At 34.0% G+C, this 21,023-nt stretch overlaps 1 protein-coding gene across 6 annotated transcripts in view; it reads left to right on the forward strand.

Moving 5' to 3' along the window:
- MIA2 (MIA SH3 domain ER export factor 2) overlaps positions 1–21,023 on the forward strand; it is a 109,490-nt gene that overhangs the window by 75,131 nt on the left and 13,336 nt on the right. For 5 of the 6 annotated variants that reach the window (XM_027111117.1, XM_027111112.1, XM_027111115.1 and 2 more), the window contains 7 exons: positions 1,891–1,992; positions 2,951–3,011; positions 3,580–3,615; positions 7,270–7,337; positions 8,565–8,647; positions 10,306–10,434; positions 13,645–13,803. In XM_027111117.1, the coding sequence (XP_026966918.1) occupies positions 1,891–1,992; positions 2,951–3,011; positions 3,580–3,615; positions 7,270–7,337; positions 8,565–8,647; positions 10,306–10,434; positions 13,645–13,803 (638 nt within the window). The remainder of the gene's footprint in view (positions 1–1,890; positions 1,993–2,950; positions 3,012–3,579; positions 3,616–7,269; positions 7,338–8,564; positions 8,648–10,305; positions 10,435–13,644; positions 13,804–21,023) is intronic. The other variant, XM_027111116.1, reaches the window with a different exon arrangement.

Below are 21,023 nucleotides of genomic sequence, written 5' to 3' on the forward strand. Positions count from 1 at the left end.
CGAACAAGAACTCTGCCTTCTCGTTTCAGCTCTCATTCTGTAAACAAGTGTTCTTTATTTAGGGCCACATCTTAATTTTTTATTTTTTTGGTGATTTAGCTGTTTAAAATGGTCCCCAAGTGTAGTACTGAAGTGCTGTCTAGCGTTGCTAAGTGCAGGAAGGCAGGGGTGCGCCTTCTAGAGAAAATACATGTGCAGATAAACTTTGTTCAGGCATGAGTTATAATGCTGTGGGCCATGAGTTCCTTGTTATGAATCAGCAGTATATATTAAATAAGGTGTCTTTAACCAGAAACACATACAACAGGGTTATGTATTAATGATAAAAGTGCTGTGATCAGAGCTCATAGGAATCTAACCCTGTATTTCACCTAGGAGCAGTATTTGCTAATTTAGGATTTGTGGTGACTTTATAGACCATAACTAGCGGGAATAACGAGATTCTATTGTATGTGTTAGGAAACTGGTAGAGAATATTAAAACTCCACTGACATCAGGATGCTAGGTGATTTCTTAGGCTCTTTGACTACCAAGCTGTGTACTTCAATCATGCTTTGGATTCAGTTCAGAATTTACAACCTTTCTATTCATCATGGACTTCTGGCCACTGGGGACTGCTCCAGGCATAAAAGAGAAATAAACTTGACAAAATGGAAGAGCTACCATGAGGGTAGCCTCATGGTTTCTGTCAGTAAACCTAGGAATGAGTCCTTCTTTTTAGGTTAGGATTGAGTTGGGGAGTGCTTCCTAAGCAATAGGTAATGTAGTGTGTGGAATATAAAACATATATTGTTGACATGTAGAATTTCTTCAGTGGTTTGTCATGTTCTTCCCCAAAGCTCATGAAAAAGGTGAGGCATCCATAGGTAGGACTCCAAATATGTTTTCCGGTGGCCTTCAACAAGTATATCTTGAGGGACCAGTGTTATTAATGATACCGTGTGAAACAACATGGGTGATGTAGTATAATGGAGTCATTAACTGCTGACTGTATGCCTTGGTCTAGTTATTTAGTTTCTCTGGGCTTCATTTTTCTTTTTGTAAACAGTACCCTTCTTTTTTTTTTTTTTTTTTTTTTGCGGTACGCGGGCCTCTCACTGTTGTGGCCTCTCCTGTTGCGGAGCACAGGCCCCGGACGCGCAGGCTCAGTGGCCATGGCTCACGGGCCCAGCCGCTCCGTGGCATGTGGGATCTTCCCGGACCGGGGCACGAACCCGTGTCCCCTGCATCGGCAGGTGGACTCTCAACCACTGCGCCACCAGGGAAGCCCAACAGTACCCTTCTTGTAGAGCTATTGTGATAATTAAATAAGATAATATATAGAGAGGTGAAAGAAGAGTTTCTGGCACATGCTCAAGGGCTCATTAAATTAGCTATTATGGTTAAGTAGAAGTAGTAAGTTGGACACTAAATTTTATTTACTTTGGGTTCATTTGTGTGTGTGTGTGTGTGTGCATGTGCGTGTGTCCTGGCCTGGAAGCCCAATCACTATTTTAACAACTAACAATCAATTTAAAAATTATTGAAACATAGTTCATTAGTTGGTGACTTCTTGTCTAATAAATGTAATACTTTATACTAGAAAGCTTGGTAAATAATATAGAGTCATAATATTTTTTATTAATATTTACCTTTGATAATCTTATTTCTGTGATAAATTCTTATAGAAAATTCTTGAAACTTCTGTATTACTAGTACTGTATTAGACAAGGTGCTTTACAATTTGAGTTTATAATATTAAATTCCACACTCAGGTACATTTTTTTCTTGCATGTGATGTTTTTACTGATATTTGCAGTATCAGTAAAATCAGTAAAATGGGAAGCAGTAATTGATTATTGATTATTTTATGACATATAGTAAAAGAAATAAAACACTTTTTGTTTTAAGGAAGTTAACAGCAGAGGAAAACTACCGGTTAGAGAAAGAGGAGAAACTTTCCAAAGCAGATGAAAAGATCAGCCATGCAGCTGAAGAGCTGGAGACCTATAGGTATTGAATATATTTTAGCCCTTTCTTTTGAGGTGGGAAGAGTATCCAAAAGCCCAATACCAGAAAAAATAATAAAGCAACCAAAAAAACCCCACATATTTTTGATTCATTATTTTTCCCTTAGATGTCTTGCTATTATGCAATTACACAGAAAATATAGAAAGGAATCGCACTTTCAGTGTGTGCGATTTTAAATCTCTCACATTAGTTGGATTTGAATATGAGCGATCCTATTTTATGTTAATGTTAAGAACTTTATGAATGTGATTAATTTTAAGGTCTTTCCTCTTTGGTTCACATGGGGAAGAATGTATATAATGTTAATCAATTTGAGAAGTATGCCACCAAAAGGAGAGTAAGCCTTAATTAAAGTTATGAAGAAGTGTTTATAAGACCGTAAGTCTGGTTTTTACCTTAGCTCAATCCTCACTGAGCTAAGGTAAAATAGTAGATATAATAAAAACCCAGAGAAAATAAGTGGCAAGATTCAACAGTATTCCAAATAGTTGTGATACTTCATTTTACATTGGGAAGAGTAAGCTTGAATTTTATCCAAAAGAAGGAATTGTCTTTTTAGTCTTATAAAGGTAATAAATAACAATTTATTTCTTATAGATCATTAATTTCCTAGAGTTCTATTAAGATTATATGAAGTCTGAATAAATCTCCCAATACTATGCTTCTTAAAAATAAAAATAAGCCAGTATGCCATCTAATCTTTTCATGATCTTGATTTAGGTAAACCCAAGTAGTAGTACTCCTAAAGCTTAATTAATATTGAAATTATATCAGGAAAAAATATACTTTAGAACCTCATAAAGGTGATTAACATGTGGAGTTCTAGAGTTACATGAAACAAAGCACTCTAGGTGTTTTAATTAATATTTTCAGTAGAGATAGTGTGTTCTATAATTTCTTAGTATATGTTAATAGTAGAATGATTATTTGTTCTTTATAGAAAGCGAGCCAAAGATCTAGAAGAAGAATTGGAGAGAACCATTCATTCTTATCAAGGACAGGTAGGTATGTGCGTGCATGTGTGTGTGCGTGTGTGTGTGTTTGTGTGTGTGAGTGACTTAAAACAGTTGTGATTTGTTTGAATGGTATCTGTTTTGATGCAGGAGTATAGTTACTCTCTTAAGGTTTTGCACATGGCTGTGGAACATTTCTAGGTAGGCAGAGATTCTGGAACAAAAGATATTGTTTAAAGTTGCCATGTGAACTGATGCTGATTTGGGAATTTGGGTTGCATAAATAAATAAACATATATCAGCATTGGGGCCTTTGTTTAGTCTGGCTAGTTGTCTCTTAATTGGCACCTCCTATTGTAGTTGATAATTGTGTAAAATAGAAATGTTACTAGACAAAAATTTTAGTTGTCTTTACATTCAGTTTTTGTTTAAAAGTATAATAGAGTAGATCATATGTATATGAAAATTTGCTTTAAAATGTTAGTTGCTGACTTTTTAGAGATGCTTGAGTTATTTTTGAGTTTATGAGTTGCGTACTAAATCATAGTGGTAGGTGTGAATGTTTTTTACTGAAAAAAATTGTTGTCAGTACTATTTTAATGACTTTCTTTTTCAGATTATTTCTCATGAGAAAAAAGCACATGATAATTGGGTAAGTATTAAATTTTCTTAGGCTTTTTCATCAAATTGTTCTTTTTCCTAATTTAAATGAGCAGTGTAAAAAGTACACTTTTAAAACTGAGAAAAAAGGTGGTGTTTAAAGAAATCAGTTTCTTTTATTTTCACCAGTAGTGAAATTATGTTCCTTATGAACATACTTTGTTATGATACAGTTATTCACAAAATCTGACCTTTCCTTCTCCGCTTTCAGCACATTGCTTCTTTGCAAGGAGCTTATACTCTTTGGGGGAGGTGAGGTAGTGTTCATGGACTTGTTTCAGGCACTGGATTGTCAACTAATTACTTGTGGACAAATTACTTAAAATTCTCTGGGCCTGTTTACTCATCTGTAAAACAATGGGACTGTACTAAGTAATAATCTAGAGCCCCTCCTAATTCTAAAAGTTATACAATTCAGGTATCTGATTCTCATTGTTGAATTACTTGTTACACATTAAGAAAAAGACCATCATGAGAAATGACATGTCAGTGCTCCAGAGGAACTGTATGAGGAAGTGATAAGCATGTAGATTTTGGCTAGTGATCAGGATGATCCCTCTAAAATGAAGAACTATTGTTAATAGCTGGCCTTTGGAAGACTTGTCCCTTGCAGTCTTCAAGGGGAAGCAGTTTGCACAGTGGGTGAATATGGGGTCTGGAGTCAACCTGTCTTGGTTGATATTCTGACTCTATCATCTACCACCAGTTTCCTTACCTAAAGACAGAGATATCATTAGTACCTATTTCATAGAGTTATTGTGATGGTTAAATAAGATAATTCTGTTAGCCAGGTACCTGACATATAGTAAGCACTCAGTAGATATTAACTGTTAAATTATCACTGTTGTTATACTGAAGCTTGGAAGGTATTTTTGTTTTTAGGCATGGATGTTTCTTGGAATGGAGATTTCAACTTACAGTGAGAGATTATATGTGTTGAATATCAAGGTCCTTCCCAATTTTGAGATTTTTGTATGCTTCTGTATTGAGTGGTCAAGTGAAGATTTGTTTTTGAATTAATAAGCTGGGCTTGGAAATGAATTTAGTCTTCTTCACCACTCCTCACCTTTTTTTTTTAAATTTTATTTATTTATTTTTGGCTGTGTTGGGTCTTCATTGCTGCACACAGGCTTTCTCTAGTTGCGGCGAGCGGGGGCTACTCTTCATTGCGGTACGCAGGCTTCTCATTGCAGTGGCTTCTCTCATTGTGGAGCACGGGCTCTAGGCGCATGGGCTTCAGTAGTTGCGGCATGCAGGCTCAGTAGTTGTGGCTCACGGGCTCTAGAGCACAGGCTCAGTAGTTGTGGCACACGAGCTTAGTTGCTCTGTGGCATGTGGGATCTTCCCGGGCCAGGGATCGAACCCGTGTCCCCTGCATTGGCAGATTCTCAGCCACTGCGCCACCAGGGAAGCCCTCTCACCAGTTTCTAAATACTCAGATGCAAATTACTTTTTCAAGATGGAGAGGAACTGATGTTTATTAATATCTCTTATGTTCTAGGCACTGCACTTAAAGGCATTTTACATATATTACTCATTCAATCCACACTGTAACTCTGTAAAATAGGTATTATTCAGGTCTTACTGGTGAGGAAATAGCCCAAGGTCACATGATTAGAGAGGGAAGATTGGAAATTGAAAAATTGACCTTTCAGATTCATAAGTCTTGTACTTTTTCTTTTCAATACATTGAATCTCTTGTTTAGTAAATAATGACATTGACTTTAAATTAAAACATGCAGAAAATATGCCCTTCATGTCTCAAATTGAAAAGATATTTTTCAGATTTTATAAAAATAATATATACTTATTGAACAAAAGTTCATACCATGTAGAAAAGTACAAAGAAGTAATCAGCAGTATTACTTTAATTTATTCCATACTTTTTTGATACATTTAGACATAAAGCACATATATATGTTTAAGAAAACAAAATCATATATTAACGTTTTATACCCTGCTTTCTTAATGTATCACAGATATTTTTTATGAATGTTTTATAATTTATATAAACCTTTCTCATTTTATAAACTTTTAGTTTGTTTCCACTATTTTACTGTTATAAATAATTTCAGATGTTACTTTCTCTATTGAGCATTTCTTTGCTCCATCCTGTTAGATTTAATCTTTTCTTCCTTCAAACTGTCATAGTACTTTGCTTTTTTGTATCCCGTGGCAGGTACTATGGTCATTTATATTTGTCCTTACCACAGATTTAAGCTTATAGGGACTGTTTCGTTTTCCATAACACCTGTTCCTAATAGAATCTTTTTTGCATATTGTAAATATTTAATATCTGAATACGAATGTTTTGGAATACAGTGCAGTTATTCACTGTAATTACAGTTTTTGCTAACCTTTGGGTATAAACTTTTCAAGTATGAATCATTGCCATCAGTTTATTTTTATATTTCTCTGTTGTAGGTATATCTTTAATATATACGATACTATAATCAGAGTAGAACTTACTTTTGACTTAACTATGCATTTTTTTTGCCATATGCTGAATAGTAAATATGTTACACTATAGACAACATTTAGAAATGATTTTAGTTCTGCATTATTAAAAGTGAAATGAATTGGCATTTTGTTAACTAAAATTGTTATGGTGTAGTATTCTTTTTTGTTAGTACAAAATTGATTATATAATTATATATCAGAAAAAGATTTACACATGGAATCTTTTTGATATTGAGTGCTAAAATGTGGTTAAGCTACATTTTTGGTGAATATTTGCCCAGTTAAAGTCAATTCTCAGGTGCAGCTCACCATTTTAAGTGAACACATTTGATAATATAGTTCTTTTTACTTGTAAAAAGTTACAGACTGAGTTAATTTATCTACCTTTTTGTGATTGTTACATTTGCTCTAGTGGATTGCATTAATCTGGCAGGTCTGATGTTCCACACCCTGTTGCTTGTAATCTGGAGAGTCCACAGAATAACTGGGAAACATGCAGTATTCTATACAAGCTTAATTTTGCCCACAACTATTTGGGTATATTGCATGTTCTTGGTGTAAGTGTAAGCTTTTTTTTCTAAAACATATATACTCTGATTTTTATTAAATGTAAGTGTCTCTAAGCAAATATAAAAGACTAAAGGAATGTATCTATACAGTGCTGTGTACTTAATAAACACACAGCATGCTTTGATTATATTCAGCCATTAAAAAAAATGGCCTTTACCAGCTCTGAAACTGTTTTAGACCTTTATAGGTTCACAGAATTATAGTGATTTCTTTCCAGAGACGGTTACTTTGTTTCCATAGCCAATGCGGCCATGCATAATGATCCTGAGTCTCAATTCCTAAGCTTGGGTCCTGTTACATTGCTCTTGTCATTTTATTTGGATATTTACAGCACCAAATAATGCTAATCCTTGACTTCACATCTAGCTAAAAGCATTTCTTGCAAGTACATGATTAAACTGCAGCCTTAGGCTCATGTCTTCTGGTTATATGAAACTCATTCCCTTTTAAAATAATTTTCTGAATTAGAATTTTTTTACATTGAGTTTACTGAAATGGATACTTAGTTACTTAAGTGACTGGGATATTTGTATGCCATTATTGAGATATTTATATATGCTTATCTTTCATTTTAAGTTTTCATAAATGTTTTTAAAGATATATTATTTTCCTTAAGTTGGCAGCTCGAACTACTGAAAGAAACCTCAATGATTTAAGGAAAGAAAATGCTCACAACAGACAAAAGTAAGTATCTTAGTGGGAATACTTTAAAAACTTTAGTTATGACTTTTATTCTTAGTTGTCATTTTAGTAATTAGTTAATACTTTTATAAGGATAAACAAGAAAGCTTTCAGTGAACCCAACGTATCTAGTGGTAAAGTATCTATTAGTTTTACTAGGAGTTACTAGATTTTTGTTTGAAACACTTGTCTTGGAGAGGTTACTCTAACAGAAGGAAACTTTTCACAGATTCTTTTGTAAAAAGTAACTTAAAAAAAAATTTTTTTTTTTAAACCAGTGTAGGTAGCAGGAGATTACCAGAGATGGAGATAGACAGGATGAATCTCTCTGATATAGTACCTCTCAGAGTATTAGCATCTTTTAATGAATAAGTGGATAGAATGTTTATTATTTCTCTTTTTCCCTGGTTTTATTGCATTGGGTGGCATTGCTTTACAATAACAAAATGAATAGGAGGATAAAAGGGTACAGTGTACAATCGAAGGGAAGAGTAAACACATTTCTATGAAGATTGTGAAAGTCTTCCCATAGTGTTATAATTTCTTGACAGAATGTACTATTAACATTATCCAGTATTAGTTTTAGTCTTCTTGTCTTTTCTACTCACAAATGAAAACTGAATGATTAAATGTTTCATTTCAGATCTGATGGTCAAGAACTAGAAATAAGATTCTTTTAAAATGTCATATTTTTCAGATAAAAAAATTTAGGAGTAAAATAGTAGGATGAGTTAATCAGATTCCAATTTTATGTTATGATTGGAATCATATGGATAACATAATGGAAAGCATATGGGACTCAGAGCTGGGAGCCCTGTGTTTTAATCCTGGTACTTTCATTTTGCATAAATCATTTAAACTGCTAGCTTCACTTTCCTTAGTTGTAAAATAATAGACTTGAACTGGTTGACCTTGGAGGACCCTTCAAGATCCTTCTAAAATTTGGATTCTGTGATATAGTACTCTTTATACTCTGTTTTTGAAGAAACAAAACAATTCCAAGCCTCAACAAAACATCACTATTACTAGGAAAAAAGGAACCTGTTACCCCAAAATAAATAGCGGGGGATATGGAAAGGTATTTTGGTCAGAATAATTTTAAAGGATCTGTTTCTCTCATGTAGATATTGAGATAGTGAAGAGTAGCTTGTACTTAATAGTGGCAGTTTCTTGAAATGTGGGTGCTTTTCTTGGATGAGTAACTTAGAGATGTTTGTTCTTTATTTGCAGGTTAACTGAAACAGAGTTTAAATTTGAACTTTTAGAAAAAGATCCTTACGCACTTGATGTTCCAAATACAGCATTTGGCAGAGGTAGTTTTTTTTTTTTAATCCCTCATTTAAAATGCATATATTTTTATACATATTGCATATATAGTTTATATTAGTGTGAATTAACACTGCTAATAAATATTTTAGATTTTGGAGCTAGGGTTCTAATCTGAGTTCTCTCATGGTCTCCCAATTTTCTGAGTTTTGTTCTCTCACAATAATGTAAATAATGGCTGCCTCCTTTTCTCAGTGGCATTTGGTAAGATAAAGTATGTTTAGTACCTTGAGCTCCTTGAGAAGCAAAGTGCTTTGTACATAGTAAGGTACTCATTAGTTATTTTTTTGGAGAATGAATAAGGATTGCTTAAATGGAATAACATTGTGACTGTTTATATATTAACTATTCTTTGGAATTTGCTTGAATTATAAAAATAAGAATTAAAACAACTGGTTTTAAATTATTAAAAAGTATTCATTAAAAAGTTGGGAAAACCTTAATAATATGAGTTTTGATTGCTTTAATTATCCCTAAAAGAAACAGTTCTTTAGAAGATGTATTTAATATTTCTGTCCATTCATTAATGAGTTAGCATCTTTATGATCTCATACTATTCCAAATAGTTAAAATTTTTCCAAATAATTTTGGTTGAATTGGAATTAAGCTTCTAGGGCAGTGAAAACAAACTTATTTTTATATAGGTAGATTCCCCTTTTAATAACTGTTGAAAAGTTATAAAAATCACTTTTGAGAGTCCAGTTTCATTAAAATGAAAGTATTTCTACATTAAAAAATAGAAGATTGTTATGGATTTCAAATAGGAACAAAATCTGGAGTGGGGGGAATTATTCAGAAGGAATTTTTATCTGAATCTAAAGCAAAAAAGTCTCAGGGTAAATAATGCTTTGATCTTTTGTTGTAACTATATTTGAATATTATATAAGCTACATAATAAAATTTAACATGTTTGGAAAAGTGTTATTTTGGTGGCATTTAAGTTTGTTTGTTTTTTGATGTTGTTGATTTTTGATCTTTGAAAGTATAACCATTATTTGAGAATGGTGAAGTTTGTAAAATGATAAGGCTCTTCTTGGTTATATGGTTTATAGATAAAGTGATTTATTTAATGAATTATTTTATGTAAACTGAATTTTCACTGGTGATGAATCAAAAGTAATTTCTGATGTTTCAGAGTATTTTGTGGGGTTTTTTTTCCTACTTTTCAAAATGTGAGCTTTTCTCAAGTAATTCATGGCCCAACACAGCCTATCTGGGACTGGCCCTGATTTAAACAGAGCCCTTCCATGTTACAACCTTCACCAGCTTAAATATCTGGAAACATACTGCCATTAAAAACAAAACAAAACCAAACAAACTTCATGCCCCTGAAGTCCTCTTACTACTGTAAAATATGATGTCCTTTGCTTAATATTGTATGGTTATTCAAGTGTATTAGTTACCAAGGAGATGATGTTTTTATTGACTGAAGTGTCCATTTGGTAGATAGACTTTAAAAACAGAGGGTTCAATATTTAATTCTATCCCATATCAGCAAAACCCAAGGCATGGTTAGTATTTAAGACAGGGATTAAACTTAAATTGGCAATAGAATGACCCGAAGGTAATTGTTGAAATGGGATTCTAATCTGTAGTGTAGGTAATTGAAACTATGAATTTAAATATGCTGTTTTAATTATTCCAGAGCATTCCCCATATGGTCCCTCACCATTGGGTCGACCTTCACCTGAAATGAGAGCTTTTCTCTCCCCTCCAACTTTGTTGGAGGGTCCACTCAGACTCTCACCTTTGCTTCCAGGGGGAGGAGGAAGAGGTATATTGTTTAAACATCTTTATTACTCTAGATTTCTTCCTTACTTTATATTTTCATCTCAACTTATCTTTAAAATGATCTTTAAAATAAACCTTTGCAAAATACAGGCATTCCTTGCACTTATTCTGGGTTACTTTTGTTTGGAAAAGGAGCTCTGTGACATCTAATTTGAATATATTTTTCCCTTAGAAACACTGTTATAATGGATTACATTTTGTTCAAGGACTTGATATATATCTTTTAAAATCATATTTTAACTTCTTAAAAACTGTATTATACTATATATCACTTTATAAAGGATACATAAAATTGAATTTTAATGAAACATTATTGGAATATAGAATTTTAAAAATCTTTTTTACCTTATTATCATGATCTTTTTCATGGTAGAAAATCAACAAGTGAAAGATCCTTTTTTTTAAAAAAAAAACAAAAAACAAGGAATTCAGAAGTGCTCTCTTGAAGGCAGAGTTTTGATGGGAACCTAAAAGAGACCTAAATCATTTGTTAATACTTTGAGAAACTGACCCCAAATTGTCTGCTTTGTTACCTTCTTATGTGTTTTTGAGAATTTCCAGAGCCACTTCAAGCATTAGCTGTTGATCTTTCTGCATTTACCTCATCAGCGCTTACCCTGATGTTACCTGTATATCTGGAGTTTTACTCTTTTGATCTCTCAACTATATTTTGTTTACTTTGTCAAGTTACTTTAAAATTTTCCCTTGAGTTGTAGCAAAATTCAAACCTATGTATTCCAAAATCAAGAGTCTTAGGTTTTTAGCACCAAGTCTGTGTTTATATCATGTCATATTATACACACCAACATAAATGTAATTGAAACCAGTCACATGAAATAGCACTACCCTTACTATTTTTGATGCTTTCTGATATTTTCTATTCAGTTCTATTCCATTTCATTAAAAAAGAATGCTAGTTAAGATTAAGTTAATTTCATGTACCACAATGGGTTGTAGCCAGCAGTCTGAAAAACAGTGCCCTAGAAATAAGGGTATATAATTGGCAAAACTGCAAATGTGAATCACTGGAAGTTGAATGACATAAGTCAAGGATTGCTTGTAGTCAACTGAATATTTGGAATAACAGTAAAAATTACCTTTGATTTCTCCTCTCCTATTTAAATTACTTTCCTTTCTTTTTAAATTACTTTCAAGATACAGTGTGGTTAGCATTTGCAAGTGTGTTTTACTATTCATTAGAAAAGCTACAGAAGTTTTAGGTAAGTTATCAGCAGGTCTTAAAAAGAGTTGCTTTGAACTAAAAGTTTCTGTGACCCACCAGAGAAGAATGACCTTTCCTTTCCTTCCTCTTGTTATCATTTTTTTTTTTGAAAGTTTGGTTGAGATAGATGTTTGAATAAGGTTGAGTATAGGAAAATAATTTCTTTTTAGAGTAAATTGTATGTAACTTTTGGACTGAATGAAAAATCTTAACCTTTAGCGTTTTCATGTTTGCAGTTTTTCACCTGGTAGTCACTTGGCCTGTACTTTGTTCTCTGGAAGTAAACAATCAGGAGAAAGCCTTTGAATGTCTCCTTTAAAGATCTGTCCTTCACTCTAGACAAACAGCCTAATGGACTCTCGCACATGTCTCATTGATTTAATTTTCTGCTTTCCCAGCCTTTTTCTTCTAATGAACTGATTAGAAAGATGAACATGCTAGAAGGACTAAGGAAAAGTTGACGTTCTGATATAAAAGTCAGTTGGCCTCCTGACTCTACAAAAGAGAGTAGATAGGACAATTTTAAAGATTACTACATATTAAAAAAAAATGGTTATACTTACTTGTACAAGTTACCATGAAAAGGTCATATTAGTTTTAGTCTCTTTTTTTTTTTTAAGATTTATATTTTATTTATTTTTTACATCTTTATTGGAATATAATTGCTTTACAGTGGTGTGTTAGTTTCTGCTTTAGTCTCTTCTTTTAAAGGAGGTACTGAAATGTGGGAAGCATTGTAGAAAGATTTCTATTAAAACCATTTTTTTAAAACTGTTTTTTGAACTCATTCCCCCCTCAATGACAGATGAAGTATTAATTTATTTTGTTATTTAATGTTAAAAATTTTTTAATATTTTTCATTTTAATTGAATATGGGTTATTAATTGAGGTACCATTCTTTCTGTGATCATAGGAAAGGAACTTTAAAATGATTCTCCTTCTTTATAAATGTTAGCATGTCAGTTTTTCTTATCCAAATGAGTGTTACCTTGTTCAAACTGTTTATTTCGACAGTGCTGTTGTTTTTGAAACTCTTGTTTTAGACTCGCCTTCAGAGTTGTGAGCTGTCTTTGAAGGTGAATTTGATATTTAGAAATTGCTAGAAGCCATTTAAAGCCAAATTTATTTGGCAGATATAAAGTTTGTAATCAGACTGGTTAAAATCATTTTGGGGCAGAAGTAGAGAGTCATGTTACAACATTAAGATCCAATTTTTTGAGTGGCTCTTAAGTTAATCTGAGTACATTTCTAAAAGAGTTGTTCTAAAAAAATACTTCGAGGGCTTCCCTGGTGGTGCAGTGGTTGAGAATCCGCCTGCCTATGCAGGGGACGCGGGTTCGTGCCCCGGTCCGGGAGGATCCCACATGCCGCAGAACGGTTGGGCCCGTGAGCCATGGCCGCTGAGCCTGTGCGTCCGGAGCCTGTGCTCTGCAGCGGGAGAGGCCACAACAGTGAGAGGCCCGCGTACCGCAAAAAAAAAAAAAAAAAAAAAACTTCGGGTCATTTCAGAAATATTGAAATAGGTATATTAGCCTCTAAGATGACTGTTTTAAAGGCATCATGTGCTTTTTGACTATTGGCATATTAGTTTAAGCAACAAAAACCTGATTTTGTAATTATTATATCTGGTATAGACATCTCTTGCTTTGCAATTTACTTTCTACCCTTATTTTTCAGACTTAGTGGTTATAATTTTCAATTTAACCACTGATTTTATGTGTAAATAATGATGGTGATAACATTTAGAAATATTTTATAGGCAAGTGTTTGCTTATGTACATGACAATTATTTTTTCCTTTTTGTCTTAGAAATGGCTTTGGTAGGATAGAGTTACAGTTTAATGTGTCTTAGGGAAACTTTGTTGGAATCTGATTGTTTTTCCGTTTTAAAAAGGTCTGGATTTTATTTGATGGTGGATCTTGTAATACTTTTTTAGATAAAACATAGTTGTATTTTTCTTCTTTAATTAGGCTCAAGAGGCCCAGGGAATCCTCTGGACCATCAGATTACCAATGAAAGAGGAGAATCAAGCTCTGATAGGTTAACTGATCCTCATAGAGCATCATCTGACACTGGGTCCCTTTCACCTCCCTGGGAACAAGATCGTAGGATGATGATTCCTCCATCAGGTATGGAAAGAGTATGTTAGTATGTTTATTTGAAAGGCAAGCAGTATGTGCAACATACAGGAATGGAAGAAAAGAAGAGAACGTGTGTGCCCTGTCTTAAGAAAAGCCATGATATATATTAGAAAACAACAATACACACATTTCCAAATAGAATAATTAGGGATAATTGTTCACATTACAGAAGGCTGTCCTCTCTGCACCCCCCCCCGCCCCCCCGCCGCCCCATGGAATGTCTTTATTGTTTTTGTTGCTCATAGAAGTGATACATGTTTATATTTATGTTAGAAAATCCAAACAATGGAGAAATGTATAATTAGGAAAGTGAAAAAAATCCCCCTCATCATCTTAAGCATGCCCTTCCCAGAATTTAGTTTTATATCTTTTAGGGAGTTCCTTTTTGGTATGCATTCATAAACCTAGGTATACCAATTCCTTCATCACTTCTGTGCAGTTATACTATTCACCTTCTTGTAATTGTCTTTTTTTTTTAAATTTTATTTATTTATTTTTGGCTGTGTTGGGTCTTCGTTTCTGTGCGAGGGCTTTCTCTAGTTGCGGCGAGCGGGGGCCACTCTTCACCGCGGTGCACGGGCCTTTCACTGTCACGGCCTCTCTTGTGTGGAGCACGAGCTCCAGACGTGCAGGCTCAGTAGTTGTGGCTCACGGGCCTAGTTGCTCCGCGGCATGTGGGATCTTCCCAGACCAGGGCTCGAACCCATGTCCCCTGCGTAGACAGGCAGATTGTCAATCACTGCGCCACCAGGGAAGCCTGTAATTGTCTTTTTACCTTGAACAGTATATCTTAGATTAATTGCCAAAATAAATATATTTACCAGAAGACTCACAGCAGAACATCCTGAAGTAAGGCAATAACTGCTGTTCTCCTGATAGAACTAAAATCTCCCCTACTTTCTCAAGGGATGTATCTTAAATTATTCAGCTTGCTAAACTTTTATTTATGCATAGTGTTTCACGGACAGACACTGTTATGTAAAATGAACTATGCCTGCTTTGTATAAATTAGTTACAATTAAAAAAATATACTAGTTCAGATTGCTTCCTGAGGAGTTGGAGGTAAGAATACTGTGATAAAAAAACCTTTAATTCCAAGAATTAGCCTTTGCTTTGATAGTGTGTATGTTCTATGAAGTGGTACCTCCTTTGGTTTGATATCACTTTCCTCGGCTTGATATCACTCGAATATCAGCTTCATAAAGACAGAGATTTGTGTCACTTTAGTTCACTGCTGTATCTCCAGCACCTAGAACAATGCTGGACCTGTAGTACTTGCCCAGTAAATATTTGTTGAATGAATGAATACCCCAATAATTCACAGAAAGCTGAATATTTTTTCTCATTGTTTTTATATTTAGAAATATATATGCTGTGACTTAAAAACTTAAGAATCTGTTAGCAGGTGGCATAGAACATCCTTTTTTCAAGGACTTTTTCTTGAGTAACTTTCATTTTAAAGTTTAGCTGTGATAAAAATAAAGATTAATAAACTACAGCCCCTTTCTTAAGGAACTTGATTTCAGGATTTTGTTGGATATCATATTTCTGTATATCTTTGTAGAGGACATTCCTTTTGAGAATTTACAAGCTGTCAGTACCAAGAGTCCCTGTCACATGCTCTGCCTACCTCCCCAAGTATTATCCAGTGTAGTGATTCTCAAACTTGGCTTATCATCAGAAATAATCTAGGGAACTTCAAAAAAAAATGCAAATACCTGGGTTTCACCTCATTACACCTTTTTTTTGGGTAAATTTTATTGAAGTATAGTTGATTTACAATGTTGATTTATATTACACCTTCTGAACATGAACTCTGGAGGTAAGCTCTGTATTTCTAAAAAACTCCCTAGGAGGTTCTGAGGATTAGCTAAATTTAAGAACCACTAATCTATTCAGTGCCCTTACTAAATGGAGAAGGGCATTGAGTCCCTGAAGGGATTAGCTAACAATCTTAGGTTAAAACAGCCAGGTGAGGAGCTGAGACTAGAGCTCAAATAGTAGTGACTGTTATCCATAAAATTGGAACAAATTTTACATGTCCTTTAAAAACTGCCTGAAACCTGTAATTTTTCAGACATTTCGGTGTTGTCCCAGGTCTCAGTCTCTTCATTTTGTTTCCAATTTTTTTCCCTTCTTTTTTCAGTTGAATAATTTCTTTTGATCTGTCTTCAAGTTTAGTGACTCTTCCCTCTGTCACTTCCAGTCTGCTGTTAAGCCCATCCAGTACAATTTTATTTTAGATATTGTATTTTTCAGTTCTAGAATTTCCTTTTTTTTTTTAAGTTTTGATTTCTTTGCTGAAATTTCTTACTTTTTAAAAATCACTATAAGTATTTTTTTAAACCCCAATATCTGCTTTAAAGTCCTTGTATGGTCATTCTAACATCAAGGTCATCTTGAGGATGGCCTCTATTAATTGTATTTTCCCTTTAAGAATGGGTCACATTTTTCTGTTTCTTTGTATATTAATTTTGGATTGTATTATAGACATTGTGGAGGTTCAGGATTCTACCGTATTTCTCTGAAGACTGTTGTTTGTTTTGTGTTACAAGACAATTAAGTTGGTGAAACTGTAGACTTACTCTCTCCTGTGGTGGGTAGCAGCTCAAATATCAGTTCAGTTTTTAGCCTTTGCTGAAAACTGCTTAAGTTTGCCTCACATGTGTGTGGTTCAGGGGCAGCAATAGACTTGGGCAGAAAACTCAGAATTTTAGGTTCCACTTCTCTGGCTCTCATGAGCTCTGTCCTTTGGTTTTTCAAGCCAGAAAGTTCTGTGAATTTTGACTGCTCTGTGCTATAGTTTGACTGTGGTCTGCTTTCAGGCTAAACTATAAAGGAAAACTCACCCCATATGGGTCCCTTCTTTCAAGTTCCCACTCCTTTCCCAAATCTGCCTACTTTTGTTCATGGTCCTGAGTCTTCAGCTATTTATTTCATTATTTTTAAATTTTTTGATTTTTTCCAGTTTTATTGAGATACATGATTGACACACAGCACTGTGTAAGTTTAAGGTGTACCGCACAATGTGTTGCCTTACACACATTGTGAAATGATTACCTACCATAATAAGTTTAGTGACATCCATCATCTCATATAGATACAAAATAAAAGAAAAAAAGTTTGGGAATTCCCTGGCGGTCCAGTGGTTAGGACTCGGTGGTTTCATTCCCGGGGCCTGGGTTTGATCCCTGGTCGGGGAACTAAGATACCACAAGCCCCGTGACTCAGCCAAAAAAAAGGAAAAAATTTTTTTTTCCCTTGTGATGGGAACTCTTAGTATTTATTGTCTTAACAGTTTTCCTATGTATCATACAGCAGTGTTAACTACGGTCATCATGTTGTACATTACATCCCTAGTACTTATTTATTTTATGACTGGTGGTTTGTACCTTTTGATCCCCTTCACCCAGTTTCCCTTCTCTCTCCCCCGGCCTCTGGTAACCACAAATCGAATCTCTTTTTCTATGAGTTTGGTTTTTGGTTTTTCAGATTCCACATGTAAGTGTGATCATGCAGGATTTGTATTTCACGTAGCATAATGCCCTCAAGGTCCATTCATGTTTTCACATATGGCAAGATTTCCTTCTTTTTTATGGCTGAATAATATTCCATTGTTTGTATGTGTATATACATTTTCTTTATCCATTCATCCATCAATGAATTCTTAGGTTGTTTCCATGTCTTGGCTATTGTAAATAATGCTGCAGTGAATATGGGGATGCAGATATCTTTTCAAGTTAGTGTTTTTGGGTTTTTTTGGGATAAATACCCAGAAGTGGAATTCCTGGATCATATGGTAGTTCTATTTTTAATTTTTTGAGGAACTTTGATACTGTTTTCTATAGTAACTACACTTCAGGTAGTTATTTTTTGTAAATTGTCTGGACTTATTATATGTAGGAGGGTCATTCTGTTATGAGCTTACTCTGCCATGCTAGAAATGGAACCTGGTATCCATTATTTTCAGTCTAACTGAAAATTCAAAATTGTGAGCTTCTGAATCTGCCATGCTAGAAGTGGAACCTGGTATCCATTATTTTCAAAGTCTAACTGAAAATTCAAAATCGTGAGCTTCTGAATTAACGTCTTCATAGAAGAGATATATATCCATTCGATAGAGAGTGTTTCCAAATAATGTAACTGATCCATTTGGTTTAACACAGGGGCACCTGTGCCAGTGCTAATCTTAATGAAATAGGATAACTCTACAGAAAGAGCAAAGGAATTTTAGAGACTGTCCTATACTTTACGAATGAGTGGGGTTAAATGACTCCAAAGATTCTACTTGAATTGGAGCAATGCTGATAAATGTATTTAGCTATTAGCCCTGTTTTCACCTAGAGTAAAATTATAAAAATATTTTGTGTTTGCCCTCAGTACATTCCTATTTCATCTAAATAGTCACTGAACAGGTTTCTGGGTTGATTCTTTTATTTTGTATTACTCTTAGCTAATTGGTAAATTAGAACACTGAATAAGGAAGGAGGAGACCTAGGTTTTTATCATAACACTGATATTAATTTTTTGTATAATCTTGAGTTTTTCATTTTACCTGTCACTGTTTTCTCAGCTCTAAAATGTGGACTTGCATAAAATAAGAGATGGCAATAATCTAATCTCCCCCTACGTACATTTTATATTATGTTGAATTATCAGGACTCATGAAGAGTCCTGCTTTCTAGTAATAATTGTGTCTTTAAGATTTTTCTTAAATTTTAAAATATTTTAGTTTAAAACACTTGTGTTAAAAAATAATGACAACAAGAATAACTAAATTTCTGAATGATGTGGCCTCCGTAGTTGTTTCAGATTTTCTGTAATTTAGTCCTATTAAGCATACTTTGTAAAATTCATATATTCCCTTAACATGTTAGTACCTGGCCAAAATTAAAAAAAAATTTCTTTACTTAAGATGAGTAAGCAGAAATAATTTTAAATGATTCTATAATTCCAAGGAATCATTTGTTTTTGCACTGTTAAATACTTCGGGGTGGGGGGAATGTTCTTACCTTATATAGTCAAAAAAGATATACTCTAACTTGTCTTTTTCCTGTATATTATATTTCAGATATTTTTATTACTTAGAAGTTTTGTTAACAGTATAGATCTAGTTTCTTCAAGTAATCAACATTTTATTTTCACTATTTTTAGCTGCAAATCAATCTTTTAATAGACCAATATAGGTTTTAATCATCTTTTCTTCCAGAATTCTGCAGTGTAATGTATATGTTCATCTAACATTCTTTTATGTGTTTATAATTTAGAGTGCATGTTGTAGAGCAAGAATGGTTCAGCTGAAAAAGTATTTGGACTGGAAATTAAGAAATTTGGTTTCTAATCTTCACTCTTTTTAATCGTTTTATGTGTTTTGAAACTTGTTTTATCTCTTTGGACCTCAGTCCTTATATACAGTGAGAGAGATGAACTGAGTGAGCTGTGTAATCTGTTTATCTGAGTAGTAGAAAATTTAGTTAGGTAGGGCTTCCCTGGTGGCACAGTGGTTGAGAGTCCGCCTGCCGATGCAGGGGACACGGGTTCGTGCCCCGGTCTGGGAAGATCACATGCCGCGGAGCGGCTAGGCCTGTGAGCCATGGCCGCTGAGCCTGCGTGTGCTCTGCAACGGGAGAGGCCACAACGGTGAGAGGCCCGCGTACCGAAAAAAAAAAAAAAAAAAAGAAAATTTAGTTAGGTATTAATGGTTAATGCTGAATTTGTTAGATAATGTTCAATCTAGTTGGTAGACCAAATAGCGTATTGTAATATACAATGTTAGTAAAACCAAAGACTATTTACACATTCTTTTCTAAACCTAATTGATGAACATACCTTTTTCAGTTCTTAAAAACTTCTTATTGGGAGAGTTCCTGTTCTAGGTCAAGCTACAATTTAATCAAATTGGTAAATGTTGACACCAGTAAGCAGTGATAAGTTATGTTAATACCTAGAGCAACCACCAAAAAAATCCTCAAAAATCATCAGATAAATCATCATCAGAATAGACATGCTTTTCAAGCCCCAAGGGAACATTTCCCAAGATTGATCATATCCTGTGCCATGAAACAAACATTAACAAATTCAAAAGAATTGAAATCATATAGTGTGTTCTCTGACATTGGTGGAATCAAGCTAGAAATGAACTAGAAATGAACTAGAAATGATATATGCAATAATTTGAATAGATCTCAAGGGCATTATGTTGACTAAAAAAAAAGTCTCAGAAGGTCACATATTATATGATTTCATGTATATAACATCCTTGAAATGACAAAATCATAGAACTAGAAAACAGATTAGTGGATGCCATGAGTTAGGGATGGAAGGGGGAGGAGAGTGGATGTGACTAAAGGGTAGCATGGAGAGATCTTTTTGGTAATGGAATAGTTCTGTATCTTGAGTGTGGTGGTGGTTTCACAAATCTACACGTGATAAAATGGCAAGAACTATACACGTTAGTCATAGGACCAATGTTAGTTTCCTGGTTATTATATTGCTCTATATTTGTGAAAGATGTAAACATTTGGGGAAACTGGGTAAAGGGTATGCAGGAACTTTCTGTATTATTTTTGCAGCTCTCTGGGAATCTTTATTTTAAAATCAAAAGTTAAAAAAAACCCTTCTTATCTGGATACAATACACATATAGTAAAGTGCAGGTGTTTTAAAGCATATTAACCTGATGATTATTTTACAATTTGAGCACACCTATAAACCAGCATTCAGATTAAGGGACAGTTTTCTGATTATTTTTATTCATGTTATGAATTTAGATAGAAATCTTTACAATTAAAGCAGAAAAAAGTTCTTGATAAATAATATAAATAAGTTAATATTCACATACCATAAGTAATCAGAATTAGAATTTTAACAGGAAAATGTTCTGGAAATAACAAGCCCATTATAAATTCTTAATAAATATTGGACTGCAACAAAAATTTAATCAGTGTGACTTACCTTGCTCAGTGTTTCATTCTGTAAGAAGTGGAACTTTATTCTGTGCGGTTCTCATCCTGTTGAAGTTCAGGAGTAGAAAAGCAAACACATGAAAGTGCTTTTTAAAACCTCTCTTTGAATCACAGTAGCTAACATTTGATTGGCAAAGCAAGTCACATGACAGAATTTGGAACCATTGGGCAGGATATATATTCTACCTCTTAAGAACAGGGATACAAGGAAGGGTGAAGAATTGAGGTCATGAATGCAGTCTAC

The sequence above is a fragment of the Aethalodelphis obliquidens genome, unplaced genomic scaffold (genome assembly GCF_003676395.1).
Source record: "Aethalodelphis obliquidens isolate GAN/ISIS:26980383/991018 unplaced genomic scaffold, ASM367639v1 scaffold10, whole genome shotgun sequence".
Classification (NCBI taxonomy): domain Eukaryota; kingdom Metazoa; phylum Chordata; class Mammalia; order Artiodactyla; family Delphinidae; genus Aethalodelphis; species Aethalodelphis obliquidens.